Here is a 14,792-nt window from a genome sequence, read left to right as displayed (position 1 = left end):
GTATTCGGCACCATCGAGAAAGTGATGGGATATAGGGGTAGGTTAAAAGGACCGTCGCACCCGGGAAATATCAATATCATCTCGCAACGCAAAGCACCAGCAAGCGCTACTACTTTCCGACCTTACTTATCATGGCATCTTCTATCATCAATACCACAACTCCGGTTGTCCCCATTGTTGAGGACAAAATCACCCTCACAGGCCTCGCCCGCGAGCCCCTCAAGTCCAGCGGAACTCTCGACGCTTTCGAGTCTTTCGATGTCACTCCGGTCATCGGACGAGAATTCCCCAATGCCAACTTGAAGGATTTCCTGCGCGCTCCCAATTCCGATGATCTGCTTCGGGATCTTGCCATTACCAGTAAGTTTGCATCGGAGTCTTTCTCGTTGGTTCTTCTTAGACTGACGGGACGTTCCAGTCTCCCAGCGCGGTGTCGTCTTCTTCCGCAAGCAAGATGGATTAACCAACGACTTGCAAAAGGAGCTTATCCAACGACTTGGCGAGCTCTCCGGCAAGCCCAGCACATCCGGATTGCACATTCACCCGATCGCCAACTCAGGCCGGGAACACAGCGTCAAGGACGACGAGATTAGTGTAATCAGCTCGGCACAGCGTGAAAAGCTGTACAAAGACCGGAACGTGCGGAATCAGAGCGCTCGGAAAGAATGGCACAGTGACATTACCTTCGAGCCCATTCCTAGCGATTACACCCTCCTCCGTCTCACAGAGCTTCCAAAGACTGGCGGTGGTAAGAGCCCTTCCTTTGACTTCCCAGATATTCCCAGATGTAATTAATTCCCTTCTAGACACCTTGTGGGCTTCCGGCTATGAAGTCTACGACCGCATCTCCGAGCCCTACCAGAAATTCCTGGAGACCTTGACAGCAACCTATGCCCAGCCTAGGTTCAATGAGGTTGCCAAGAAAAACGACTTCACAGTTCATCCTGGTCCTCGCGGCGCGCCCGAAAACGTTGGAGACGAGCTCCAAGCTGTGCACCCTGTCATCCGCACCAACCCTGTTACCGGGTGGAAGAGTGTCTTTGCTGTGGGCTCGCACGTGCAGAGAGTCAACGGTGTCTCTGATGAGGAGAGCCGTCATCTTCTCGATTGGTTCGTGACTCTGATCGTTGAGAACCACGACCTGCAGGTGCGCAACCGCTGGCAAAATCCTAACGATCTTGGTATATTGTCCCTTCCTATATTTGTTATCAATACAAGTCTGACTTTGCAACAGCTATCTGGGATAACCGATCGGTTTATCACGCAGCAACCTGGGATTATGAGGGCCTTGGCCCGCGCACTGGTCACCGTGCTGTCGGTCTTGGAGAGAGGCCTTATCTCGATCCTAAGAGCACTGGACGACGGGAGGCGTTGGCAGGGGGGAAATAGTTGGACCGTTGGTTTATTAAATTATTTGTTCACTTTGAAATATCATTTCCTGGCAATGTTGGTTTTTCCGGTCACGAGAATGCTCTCAGTTAGTAGTTAGACGCTGTAAGAAACTTCAAACGCGTGCAAGCTCTGGCGCCACTTGGGCCCAACTTAGGGCGGCTACCATGGTGCAGGTCTGCAGAGCCGGGAGGACATGTGGATGATGTGGTATGTCGTGCATTATGCATATTAGAGAATTTCGTATGTAGTCAGGTAGAGTGAGTAGACCGATGACCATGCATTAGGTGAATGCCAAGGATAATTTACCTAAGCTTCTTTGCCACAAACTGAAGCCGAAGGCGTCCACACTGAGCCACAGCCATCGACGCATCGAGATAATCCACCGATCAGCAGCTAATCCAATTTCGGCCCAACTCCTTTTTTCTTTCTCTGCAAACAAGTAAAAACACGACCAAACCCATCCTTATGTTCTCTCTAGCCCGTCAATTCACCGGAGTCATCTCCAAGCCTCGAGTCCTCCCTCACCTGAAATCAACTCTCCCCCACCGCCTATACTCAACACGATCATCGCCACGTACACCTCCTCCCGCCCCTCAACGCAGCCGCTCCGACTTCCCAATCATCCCCATCATCCTCATAACAGCCATCAGTTCCGGCGCCTACGCCTACCTCGTCAAGGCCCGCACAGGCATCAACACCCGCCAGAACTAATAACGTGAGCATATACAATCCCTCCGACAAAACCCCCCGATCTAACCAACTCGTTTCACAGCCGGTGGTGCCCCTCCACAACGCTACACCGACAACCCCACAACTCAACCTAACCCTCGAAATCCCCAATTCCCACCCCTGAACGTCACACCTCACCATCCCTCCCAACTCACCCACCCACAACAAATCCAACCCCCACCAAAATGACAACCCCACGCTTCTCCCCGAACGACGTAACAGTCGTCTTCTTCCTCGGCGGCCCAGGAAGCGGAAAAGGCACCCAATCCGCCAACCTGGTCAAATCCTACGGCTTCACCCACCTCTCCGCCGGCGACCTGCTGCGCGCCGAACAGGTCCGCTCCGGCTCCCAATACGGCGACCTCATCCGCGACTACATCCGTGAAGGCAAGATCGTTCCCATGGAAGTCACCGTCGCGCTGCTGTCGAACGCAATGGCCGAGACGCTGTCGACCTCGCCGCCGGCTGCGGGGACAAAGGCCCGTTTCTTGATTGATGGGTTCCCGCGCAAGCTGGATCAGGCTGTTTTCTTTGAGGAGACGGTTTGTCCGTCGGAGCTTGTGTTGTTCCTGGATTGTCCGGAGAGTGTTATGGAGACGAGACTTTTGAAGAGGGGGGAGACGAGTGGACGGGATGATGATAATGCTGCTTCTATTCGGAAGAGGTTCCATACTTTTGTTGAGACTTCTATGCCTGTGGTGGAGGATTTCAGGAAGAAGGATAAGGTTGTTACGGTCAAGGCTGATCTTTCTCCTGAGGAGGTTTCACGGCTTGTTCAGGCGGGGATTGAGGCGAGGGGATTGTTGCCTCGTTCTTAGGTATTTTGTTTGTGCTTGTATATAGAAGGTGGGTGTAAAGTGATTGTGGCTTGGTTTTGACTTGCAGATAGAGATTACAATGCATTTCATCGTTTCTTGAACGGACTGTTCAGTTCGAGTTGGACCGAAACTACATGTAGAAACCCTTTCTAAAACCACATATACACCAGATTTTAGGCCGCCCGACATGGCTTTCCATTTCCGCTTTAGTGCTCACCCCTTGCCGCCTTTTGCTCACTGAGTAACACTGAGCACGTCCCTGAGTATTACATAATCATGAAACTTGCTCACTGAGCATCGGCTGATCATTACATAAGCCGGATGAACCCGCTCACTGAGCGTGACCTGAGTACTCTGATTTGCTCACTGAGGAGCCTGATCCTCCTCACTGAGCGTGACCTGAGTACTCTGACTTGCTCACTGAGCATCGCCTGATCATTACGTAAGCCGGATGAAGTCGCTCACTGAGCGTCGCCTGAGCAAAGTTGGAGCAGCTAAGTCAGCAGCTCACCTCAATAAAATGCACCACGCTCGCCCCGTCCCAATGCAGCCGTTCACCCAGCACTCTTGACCGTTGTCCCCTTAACGAAAGGCTAGCGTTATCAATGTGGCGGTCGATCCTGGTTGTTTCGCCTCTAGCTGGGAGGCAAATGCACAGTGGGCCCGCATTTGTTGGCATTACTATTCTGCGGCTATGCCACTATTCAACTCGTCAAGTCTCACATTCACATCTCTACATAGTTGCGGGAAATATCCAACCCCCAATTTTGGTTCTACAATATTGAGGAATATCTCAGAAAAGTCCAATCAAATGGTTTTTAAATCCAATTTAGTGTTTTATTCTGATTCTTTTTTCCTCTTGATTCCTAACGAACTATCGCTCTTGCTGCCGCCACTTGCTCCTAGGAACAAAGGAGTACGATTGAGCTCTAGCGACCTGGACATTCACAAAAATATTCTAGACCGGTCATGCTACTGGATGATCTACCTGCCCATGACGGAATTTGTGCCTCCTCATTTACCTGGTATTCTATCTAGCACTTAGAAATCCCTCATCATAACTAAATGAAGCCTAATAGGCCTTCCTAGGAGCTCCCAGGCCCTCCGTGCCACGACAATATGATTGGTGAGATGAGTATAGACCCTAGGAGCTCAAGTGCCGGTGATTGGAATTTGCGGGGACTGTGGCCGCTAATGCTGAGAGTCGAAAGAATATAAAAGAAACACTGATCCCTCCTAGAGTGAACATATCCAAGTTTCAAGCATTTCTCCTCGAGACTGCTCATAAATTCAAGCAACCGTCGGCATTCCCGCCGGGGTCTGTCTCTTTCCAGCCCCTCAGCCAGAGCAAAAACCTAAATATCGTGCAGATTTTCTGATGCTGCAAAGAAAACCGCCAACCTGGTAGATATCCAATTATTCCATCCGATTAGAGTTGCAAGGCCATTTCTTGCATATTACTGAGCTCTGAATCTGTTATATATGGCCAAGACCTAATGGGAAGACGTAAGTGACACTCACTATTCTACCAGGGGGAGCGCGAGAATTTGCAGGGGGCCTGTGGCTGACTGAATTTAGTAGCGTAAAATCCATTGAGATTTGAGAGAGAACAGATCCTAGCTTGATTTTTCGGTCTGATTACATGTACTAAAGCCCACAGTACTTGCACATGCTCTTTTTGTCATTTACCCAGACGCGAATGGTGTGCTTCCCCGATTGAGCTGAACCAACGATAGCCTCTTCCACGCAAGTGAGTTGATCCGCGACGCCCGTTCTTCTCCATCAAATGCCAGGCATCGACATAGACCAATGTCTGTGAGATATCTGAGCCTTTCACGAACTTGGTTTACATGTTACTTATTTAGATGAGATTTATATGGTACAATAGTACTCCTTCAGAGACTCAGAAGGTCCCAGGTGGAGTTCCGCAACCGAAAGAGACAGTTTGAAGATGCCACATATACACTTGAAAATGAGTCCTCGCCCCTTCTATCACCACTACGATAACGAATACTCTCGTAACGTTCGCATCCCTTCTCAATTGTCCCCATAATTGTCACGTGCTATGAGATCCAGGACAAAGGAAGAGTGGACAAAGCCTCATGATAGATAAAAGGCCCATCGCAGATAGTTGCTTTCCTTTTTTCTCTTTCCCTCACGTTTAGTATTCTGAATGACAGCACTCTTTTCATCAAGAATTGGCTCGTGACAATAATTCTCCGAAGCACAGCCCCCGGTGCAGTCTAGTGTGTGAGATTGGCTCAAACAGGCGATATATGGGCAAGGCGCGACAACCTACTTCCAGATGCCTAGGACATCTCAGGAGACATATTAGAACCTAGAAAACCGACGCGTGAAAGTGCAATTACGCCTTGAGACTCTATTGAAGATAGCCTGGCCATTTCGGTAATCAGGTTAGTCAGCTATGTTCTGGGCTTGTATTCGATACAATTGCGCATTATTTACCGGTGTAAGGTAATTACATTGGTTTTATTCAACCTGCATAGCCCCCGCTTTGAAACAGATAAGCCACAATACTTAGAACATCTGTAATTTCAGAGTGACATAAAACAGGTATGATCATGTATGATACCATTATCGTATGGTGCCATTGCAGCTTATATTCCTTTTGGCCTACGATATCTATCAAGAGTCATCGTATTTCACCTAATCGCTCCATCAAACGAATACCGACTCATGAACTGTGTTGCTTTGAATCTTGCTTTTGAGAGCTATTCTGGCTTTTAGAGGTCGATGTCACACCGTATTCCTCCGAGAGAATATAAATCTATATATCGATCTCAGCAAAGGATGGGGTCATCTGAATTCAATACCGAATCTTCAGTGCGAAGCTGTCCGTGTCGCCCCGGAGAACCATTCGATCGCTAGAAAGTGAGTGCAGTATTGACAGGGCCAGTCTAGTCATCTCCAAAGTGAGTGCCTCCAGGATCTTCGGGTGCATGACGCTCATATATACATAGTGTTGAGCTTTTCTGCGAACATTGCGTCGGCTTTTAAAGGCAGGAGAAGGCAGAAACCCAGGATGGACAGCAGAATGAAAATTGGGGTAGGCTGTTTGAACGGATTTCGAGTCTCGTAACTGATATTACCCAAGGACGTCATTTTCGTTGATGCAAGACCATCCAGACCCTTCCGCAGACGATCTGGCTGTGACTGCTTCCCATTTGCAGGATAGAATTAGAGATTATACTGCCATCATGGCGATCTTTGCGCGCCTTGATATCGAGAGGCTATGACCAAGATGACCTTTGAATATTCAATCAGTAGACCTTCATACATTAAGTTACACCAATTCTTGTATATTTAGTTTCAATGTCGGATTTTGCTGTTATGGTTCCAGCAATCGATAAGCAAATGTTGCCTCAATTTCCACCTGGTTAATGGAACCATCATGGAATCAGCTCTGGATTTGCTATCGCAACGTCAATCTCGCCTGTCGCCCCAATAGTTTCTTTCACTAGCTCTGTATATTTACATTATATTACACATGCCGTGGACGTCGTTGTCAAACGGGTGTGGTCAAGTGGTCAAGTGGTCAAGTGGTCAAGTGGCTGTGACGGTCTAAGCCTAGGCGGAGGGTTGCGATTCTGCCGGGCTGATATTTTAGTTGAGGCCGTGCCCCGCTTTTCCTTCCTTTCTTTCTATTCTTCAGCTTTAGTATTCTCGTAATTGATACAACAATCTTATTTTGTTTTTGATCGTGACAGTGGCCAAGTGGTCAAGTAGACATGTACGATCGCCCAGTGGCCAAGTGGTCAGTAAAGGATAAATAGCTAAGCGGCATCTGAATTCAGGACAAAACATATAATACTACGCACCATAAAATTGAAAAAGCTTCACATAGCGGCAAGAAAAATGACCATATGGAGGATGACAAAGCTATCTGCCCAACAACGCAGGGTGGGGCAAAGCAAAAACGAGTCGCATCTTCTTGGCACCATCAATTAACAACCCTCAAAACGCCACCGGACATTGTTACTTTTGTCTCTGGGATCTTACTATCTCAGGAGACATTCTCATTATTGAAATGCCAAGGGGGGGGGGTGTACCGTACGAGCAGAATGCCAAGGTTGCTGAGATACATACAATAATATACAGAGAGATAAAGTCAAAGGAACAAAACAGCAAAGTAGGGCTGGCTACTGCTCTGGTCAATAAAGTGGCTGGGAAGTCGGAAAATTAATTTTTGGCAGGAAAGTGCGGATAGCTTTTCAAGTTAATTGAAAGGTTGATTGCATGGAGCAACTAGAGATTTATAACAATAAACAGGTAATTAAGTGATGGCAGGGAGAGTGGAATGTAAATCCGATGAAATGAACAAACAATCTGCTCAGCCGAGGTTTAAAGTAAACAGTTGTTTGTAGTTACTCGTTTTGCACACCATCCATCACAATTCTCTGATGTCTTAGTGTGACCAAACAAATCAAATTGTGAGGTCAGACCGGTCGAATTACTGTAAAAAATAATTGTTTGCATAGGAATTGGTTGACCAGGTTAACTACCCTATCAAATCACCGCTCCCCTCAATCGCCTATCCAATCTGGCTAAAACCTATTGAATTACCAGCCCCCAACATCCTCTGTCAGCAAATCTTATTTTTCCTCCAGCCATAATGAAATGTTACTCTTGACCAAGGATAGCCACTTCCCAGTGTGTATTTGTTTAATCCATGGCATGTTCGCGTTCCCACTCGTCGAAGATATGATTATGCAGTCGGAGGAAGCAATTGAAGCACCTCCATCCTGTCCAGTAAGAGTTTACTGTATCAATCACTAACAGCCAGCAAAAATATTGAGAAAGGATGAGATCGAGCAGTTCAAAATTACAAGAACACATTTAAATTAAAGATGCGGATGGCGCCGTTTACTTGAATTGACCCTATCAAGTGGGGTCATTTGACTCCCAGGAACGAGGTTAGAGCACCAGAACCCGCACTCCGTTTATAGTGCACTCACCCTTGTCACCCCCAGTTGCGCGACAGTAAAGCGGCGCTCACCAATTTCTCACCCCGGCGACACCCACCGAGCTACTGGCCGCACATAAGCCACACCGTACACGCCGGTGAGCTAGTAGTTGGTGGGTGACCACCAGTGAATCCTCACTGTTGTATGTTTTTGTTTTTGTTTTTGCTTTCTATTTTTGACAATTCATTGAGTCCTGGTCATAATTCAGCCAGACAAGCTAAAAGTACCTGTCAAGTAACCATGCCTCTTGAATGGTCTATTACTCTGAGCGGTAACCCTGGTCCGCCTATCCTACAACCCTCCAGAGTCCACACCCTTACAATCCAGTTCACTCAGCCACGTCTTAAATATAATACTGCTGACTATGCTACCCAGTACATACGACCATAGGGTGTGGAAAACAGGGCTTCCCGTCCGCTCAGCCGTACTTAAGCCACACGCCGGTGAGTTAGTAGTTGGGTGGGTGACCACCAGCGAATCCTCACTGTTGTATGTTTTTGTTTTGTCTACCTTTTCTTTGCCTTTACTGTTTGCTCTTTCAAGATTGTCATTTTCTGGTAATTTGGCTTTCTTCAATCTCTGTCGGCACTTGAGGAAGTACAGCAATTCCAGCATTTCTTCCCTCTCTCTCTCACAAACTTTTCTGAAGATGCACTAGCAAGAGCGAGAAAGCCCGGACTTGACCCGTCATTAAAGTAGACACACTGTAGTGAACTGACGATCCCTTATTTCCGCAGCAAATTCATGTTCATCCTGAAAGGTACTGCAAGTCTCCTTTCCTTCCTCATGATCGATGCCACAATATTTCATTAGCCTTTGACCGAAACTTGGCTCATTGCATGCTTTTCCCTAAGCTGGTATGCGAATTGGGCTGCACCAAAAGCCAGCCGAGATGAATGCAATAGTCAGCGTAGTAAGACGTTGTTGTTAATCGTGCATAATCTATAACTAGACAAGACACAAAAGTATCTTGGCGGGTTTGAATTGCAGAATGTTAGCTGAATTGTCCATGTTGGAACCATCGTAACCGCCAAGAACATTGCCTTCGTCTGATCTGATTTTATGTACCTAGTAAGCAGCTTCGTGTTTGAGGTCATCACTAGAATACATCTAAATTCCACATTCTCCAAGTACATTGCGAACGGGCTCACTGTGCGCCACCTGCGCGTGGTAGAAAACATCTCGTGAACAATCACTTAGTTACTAGACAATGCCGAACACGCAGGTTGCAAATGTGGAGGCCTGGAATATTGGATTGAATTAATACTAAAATTTTGGTTGTAATTGACCTGATATTATCTACTCCGAGACATCACTATTCCGGCTTCGTCGTGAAGAAGCTGAAAAACGTGTCTCCAAAAAGACAGATGACTCTCAACTGGCTGGTGAAGCTGGAAATACTGGAAACAAGTACCATAAGGTCTATGTTATCCCGCCTGCTCGTGGTGTCTTCCGATACATCTTGTATCCGCACTACGTCTTCGAATGGCTCGAGTGGACAGGATTTTCTCTCGCCGGTACGGCAGTAGCGCCTTTCTCCGCTTTGCCTGTGTCTGCGTCTTCCTCGGTGTCTTCTGTCGCTATCGCTCCTCCGCTGCGTCTTGCACCCTGGTTGATACCAATGGCTTGGGCTGCTGGTAAACTTTCTGTCCCCCTCCCTCTACCCGCTGTGATCTTTGTTGTCAATGCTGTTACAAACATGTTGCCGCATGCGCGCTGGGGTCGGAAGTGGTACGTTGAGAAGTTTGGGGAGAAGGCTGTTGCTGGTCGGGGAGCTGCTGTTCCAGGATGCGCGTGGTTGTGAGAATGGAATTGTCTTTGGAAGTTCCATTCTGAATTTAGTATGACAACTAGTGCATGTAACGTAAGGCCCGCTTTACAAAAACATCCACCAACTAAAAAACCAAAGAACTAGTGGCTTACGCGTCCACGCTTGAATCCTTGTCTCTCTTCGTTCCCACAAGACTTATCTGTTACACATGTACCGATAATCTTCAAAACATTAACCTAAAACTTGTTGCCATCTCACTCTCCCCACATATGATAGTACACACGAAAAGACAGTGTAGCAAAGCATTGACTAAATCCAATTCGTTAAAACCTAACAGTCACGGATACGAAATTTCGTCGGTGTATCCCCTTGATTCCGCCAATCCGCAGCCTTGAAAGGCTCCGATTCCTTGAGAGCGAGACAGACCCGCTTGACATCAGGCACGAAGTCTAGATCCCATCTGTACATCAGAGCCTGATCAACAGCGGGGACCAGAACCACATCAGCCATGGAGACTGATGGCACCGAAAGAGAAATTCCCCTCTCCAGCCTGCTCGAGCAAATTCTCATACGCTCGAAATTCACCAGTAAAGACCTGTTTAACGAAATCGACCTGATCATCGAGCTATCCTCGAACGGATTCCACCCGCTGCGCTATGCGAGATTTCATTGGGGGCTGCGTATCAATAGCGATAACATTGACTAGGTCTCGCACCAGCACCCGATCCTGCATTGCGGGAGGATACAGTGGTGCAGTATCCCGGAACCGTGCCTCGAAGTATTCCAGAATCGCCTTGGATTGGCGGATAGTGGTTTTTTCACCGTTCTTGGTTCGGCAGAAAAACAATCTTTGAGGATTGATATGTAGTGCTAATAAGTCTTATCAATGACTACCGACAAATAAGGAGATGAAATGAAAACCTGATTGTTGAGATATAAATGGAGAATATTCGCATGTATCTATTTATCCGGTGGTTTGGGGTGGGGCTTGCTTGTGGGCGGCTCGCATGTGAAATACGTTGATCCAACCTTGGTGGGAAATACCGACTTATATGACGTCATATACATGAAATCACATGTCAATATGCTAAATTCAACAAAGGCTCTCCAGACCAAAAAAATTTGTTGAGCAGGCCATTGTTCTCTATATAACTCTGCTTTTTCTCTACCATGTAACCATCAATATATATTATATAGACACGTTATCAAAAGTCACCATGATTGGAACATCTACAGCTGAGTACTTCTTTATTCGGATTTGCATCCTGTTTCTTCACAATATTGCACCAATCAGTGTTTTATACTGCATTCAATTACTGGTCGTTCAATTCTTTCATCTGCCAAATTATGCTGAACGCACACCCTACGCTGTCCAAATTTGGCTCACTGCAGAGGCAGTCTTTTTTACAACTGTCTACATACCACTTACATACACTCTCTACCATTCTCCTATCTGCCACAGGTCTTTGTCTGCGGAGTTCAGAGAGAACTTGTTTAGGAAGTGCAATAAGTCTGTGCCAAATCTGGAGAAATACCTCAGCCAGTGGCTTATGGTTTCAGATGCCGAATGCATAAAGCGCGATAACGTGAAAGACTTTATCAGATGGTCATTGTTTGGACCCGAACATACCCAGGAGCAAGACCAGCAGAATGAGCGGGAAATTGAGGCCTACACAACAGAACTTGAGAAGCTGATTGGACGAAAACTGTCATCGGGAAGGATAGATGTGAAAGGCCTAGGACGGCTTTTAAATGAAGCAGGTGGCTCACATCGAAGTCTGTTATGGTATGGTGTTAGTTATCTCTCTCTCTCTCTCTCTCTCTGTGTGTGTATGACATAGCTCTTTCAAACTAACATTATTAAATTCACTTTAGTGCGTCTTTGTGGTTGACACAATAATGTACTGCACGATGCTATACAATGGATTTCACTTCTATCGCAATTCGCTCTCGCGATTCTTTACCCTCTTTCCGTTTCGCCCTCTCACGATACTCACGGCCTACCGATCCCCGGCGCGGCATCTCACATACTGGCATCGACGGCATACGTCTAAGAAACGGCTACCGGTACTATTCATACATGGTATCGGAATTGGCTTGTACCCTTACACGATATTTCTCCGAGACTTAGTTGAGCAACTACAGGCGGGAACAACCGCCGATAGTGAGGTCGGCATCATCGCACTTGAAATCATGCCGATAAGCTCTCGGATAACCCATCCTGCTCTCGAAAAAGAGGTGATGGTGTGTGAGATCATGGAGATCATTCGGTATCATGGATGGAGCAAGTTCGTGCTTGTGTCTCATTCATATGGTTCCATAATCGCTGCACACCTTCATAAGTCCGATCAGTTTGCCCCGCTCATCGGGCCTACGGTCTTCATCGATCCGGTATCATTCCTTCTTCATCTACCTGACGTGGCATACAACTTCATAGCCCGCCCGCCAGCAAGGGCCAATGAATACCAGCTATGGTATTTCGGAAGTCAAGACATAGGAGTTGCGCATACGTTGGCGAAAAGATTCTCCTGGATTGACAACATCATTTGGAAGGAAGACTTTGGGATAAAAGCCGAAAAAGACCAACACGCAGGTAGAAATGTTACAGTTGTTTTAAGTGGGAAAGATTTGATCGTGGACACCGAGACAGTGGGACAGTACTTGATGGGTTCATCAGAAGTCCGGGCAATTGACAAAGAAGCAGCACAGCCATGGAAGAATAGGCCCTGGATTGGATACGGCCTTGAGCTGCTGTGGTTTGAGCAGTTGGATCATGCTCAAGTTTTTGATTTTGGGAATACTAGGCAGCCAGTTATTGAAGCGATCTGCGCCTATTCGAAACAAGGCTGAGGCTGTCGTGCTCGACCGACATATTCGTCTATGATTACAAAGTACAGGAGGAAATACGGTCTCGATACTTTTTAACAAAGCGTGTATGATGCGCCGGTTCGAAATCAGAATATTGTCAACGCGTTTTAGATGCTCGTAATAAAGTCACTGTGACCCCTAGAGATTTTGTACCAAATACTGTTACGACGAATGCCGCCACCGGTGGCGGACGCAGCCTGGGGCTGTCGATGGCAGAAGCACTGATCGAAGCCGGCGCAAAAGGTAAATATCCAGTTCCCCGAGCTCAATTCTGCAATATTGTTATAACATCGGGATAAAAAGTGTACTGCTTGGACCGCCTCGAATCACCACACCCAAACTTTATGGTCGCCAAGGAGAAGGCTTGTAATGAGTACGGGGGAAGCCTGGAGTACGATCGACTATGGACGGCGTGAGTGAGACGTGTAAAAGCTACCTATTCTGTTATCCATTTATTATATCACAAAGCATGTATCAATCTGTTTCGCTTATTGGTAAATAAGTCTATCGAAGTATTGATCCTGGGAAAAACAAGCTGAATTATGCAATCTATAGTATATATTCTTTAGATGGATTCATCATAAATAAGTAAGGTAGTTGTGCGCTCTAAGTTAATGAGATGCAATGTAGTCCGCCGCTGGGAGGACATCCATTCCATGGAATGGAACAAGCTTGGTATAAGCTCGGCACTAATGTTGATTATCTACACTTTCCTGCCTTACATTTCAGACAGTAAGTCTGATAGTCATCACGAACTTGATGACTCGAACTATTCTCCAATTTCTATATTCTTCTTGCAATATATAGCGCGACAATTCAAGTCCGCGCTCCTGGTACTATCAAGGGCAGTATCAGCCGTAATTCAACCATTGTTCGGTCTATTTCTATGGAAGAGGTATAGTCTACTAACATGACCCATAAAACAATATGTCGGCAGCACTCCCACCCAAAATAGCCAAGAGAACACAAAATGGATAATATCACGCGTGTAGGCAATGGAATTGGTCAATCAGCAGAGCGGCCAAATCTGGAATATTCAACCTATTTCCATCAACTGGCCCCTTATTCCGTGTCTTGAGATAATGCCGGATCAAAAAAGATCCAACTAGATACATCCGGCCCGGGGCAAAGTGAGTTTCAGCCAGCTCCTGCTTGCACGCAATTGTCTTCATTGAGTCGTTTTGAGTCCGTTATTCGAGCTCAGATTGTAATAATGATAGGTGCGCATGAAGAAGCGAAATCCATCATGGATTGCGATGAACAGCTTGGCTCAATCTCTTCAGCTTGGGCCAGCCTCGTCTCTTCAAATTTTGAATTTTAGTCAAAAGTTGACTCGTGTCCACTAATCGTAGCCGAGATTTCTTGATAGGGAACGTAATCTTGCAATCTCCCGTTCTTCCCTGCGGAACTTGAGTAGACTGTGTTCGGGCCAAAAGATTCGACACCAAAGTCATCGGAGGAAATGCTAGGTCCAAAGGTGGACGGTGAAGCTTGGGCATTGTCGCCGTCAATTTTCCCACTGGCCGCTCTGTTTCATTCTCGACGGCAGTGGTATAATTCACTGGGGAGGTGCCCGAAACGAGTAAAAACAGGATCATGCAACTAATGTAGCTTTCATCGGAGATTTGACTTCGCCCATTTGACAGCTTCTTCGTTTGTAAAGCGGTACCGAGACTTTGCTCAATCAAGTGATTTTCAGAATCCATGGCCTGGCTGGCGCAGATACCGTGAGCTCCCACTTGCGCCGTGGGTGTGGTACCTATTGTGTATGTACTGACCTTACTGCAGGGGACTAGCAACCTTATATAATGACCGATCATGAGATAATAACTGAAACGAGGTTTGAGTTTGGCAGTACATTATAATGTCGCCCGGCCAGCATTGTCGATTTATGAGATTACTTGTATAGTTGCGCGCCCTTGAGGATCAACTAAGTGAGGATCGTTCTGGCAGGCAGCAGAATTGGACGCTGTGTAGCCTCGCTATGGGAATGGCAATGGCCATACCAGCCCGACGCCACCGATCTTACATTGATTTTCCCGTGACTATCCTCACCATCTTCACTCCTTTCATTGTCAAATAGATCCGTTGCTTGGACTGAATTTCGTTGCAAATTTATGTGGTAGGCATAGGTATTTTTCTGTCCTCCAATGCAAATGATTGGGCGATTATCTAACCTACAAAGAAAGGGTGAAAATGAAGCATCCATATCCCGATGTCAACCAAGAT

The 14,792-nt window shown here is 46.7% G+C and overlaps 6 protein-coding genes across 6 annotated transcripts; 5 read left to right on the top strand and 1 right to left on the bottom strand.

Moving 5' to 3' along the window:
• Nucleotides 1-131: 131 nt before the first annotated feature.
• On the top strand, nucleotides 132-1,389 carry N7515_009984 (TauD/TfdA dioxygenase family protein; the record flags this gene model as incomplete). Its single annotated transcript, XM_056670727.1, has 4 exons — nucleotides 132-360; nucleotides 419-748; nucleotides 807-1,181; nucleotides 1,235-1,389. The coding sequence occupies 4 exons, from the start codon at nucleotides 132-134 to the stop codon at nucleotides 1,387-1,389; spliced, it is 1,089 nt and encodes a 362-aa protein (XP_056517100.1).
• Nucleotides 1,390-1,857: 468 nt separating this feature from the next.
• On the top strand, nucleotides 1,858-2,103 carry N7515_009983 (uncharacterized protein; the record flags this gene model as incomplete). Its single annotated transcript, XM_056670726.1, has 1 exon — nucleotides 1,858-2,103. One exon carries the CDS (start codon nucleotides 1,858-1,860, stop codon nucleotides 2,101-2,103), a length of 246 nt encoding a protein of 81 aa, XP_056517099.1.
• A 203-nt stretch (nucleotides 2,104-2,306) lies between these two features.
• On the top strand, nucleotides 2,307-2,939 carry ura6 (uridylate kinase ura6; the record flags this gene model as incomplete). The annotated part of the gene is made up of 1 exon (XM_056670725.1): nucleotides 2,307-2,939. The coding sequence occupies one exon, from the start codon at nucleotides 2,307-2,309 to the stop codon at nucleotides 2,937-2,939; it is 633 nt and encodes a 210-aa protein (XP_056517098.1).
• A 6,195-nt stretch (nucleotides 2,940-9,134) lies between these two features.
• Nucleotides 9,135-9,728, top strand: N7515_009981 (uncharacterized protein; the record flags this gene model as incomplete). The annotated part of the gene is made up of 2 exons (XM_056670724.1): nucleotides 9,135-9,158; nucleotides 9,234-9,728. The coding sequence occupies 2 exons, from the start codon at nucleotides 9,135-9,137 to the stop codon at nucleotides 9,726-9,728; spliced, it is 519 nt and encodes a 172-aa protein (XP_056517097.1).
• Nucleotides 9,729-10,025: 297 nt separating this feature from the next.
• N7515_009980 (Maleylacetoacetate isomerase) lies at nucleotides 10,026-10,205 on the bottom strand (the record flags this gene model as incomplete). Its single annotated transcript, XM_056670723.1, has 1 exon — nucleotides 10,026-10,205. The coding sequence occupies one exon, from the start codon at nucleotides 10,203-10,205 to the stop codon at nucleotides 10,026-10,028; it is 180 nt and encodes a 59-aa protein (XP_056517096.1).
• Nucleotides 10,206-10,912: 707 nt separating this feature from the next.
• N7515_009979 (uncharacterized protein) lies at nucleotides 10,913-12,545 on the top strand (the record flags this gene model as incomplete). The annotated part of the gene is made up of 2 exons (XM_056670722.1): nucleotides 10,913-11,521; nucleotides 11,571-12,545. The coding sequence occupies 2 exons, from the start codon at nucleotides 10,913-10,915 to the stop codon at nucleotides 12,543-12,545; spliced, it is 1,584 nt and encodes a 527-aa protein (XP_056517095.1).
• Between the last annotated feature and the right edge of the window lie 2,247 nt (nucleotides 12,546-14,792).

This window comes from Penicillium bovifimosum, assembly GCF_028826915.1.
Source record: "Penicillium bovifimosum strain IBT 22155 chromosome Unknown utg000008l_segment0_segment0, whole genome shotgun sequence".
Classification (NCBI taxonomy): Eukaryota; Fungi; Ascomycota; class Eurotiomycetes; order Eurotiales; family Aspergillaceae; genus Penicillium; species Penicillium bovifimosum.
Note: the sequence above shows the minus strand (reverse complement) of the source record. Positions and strands in the feature narration are given on the sequence as shown.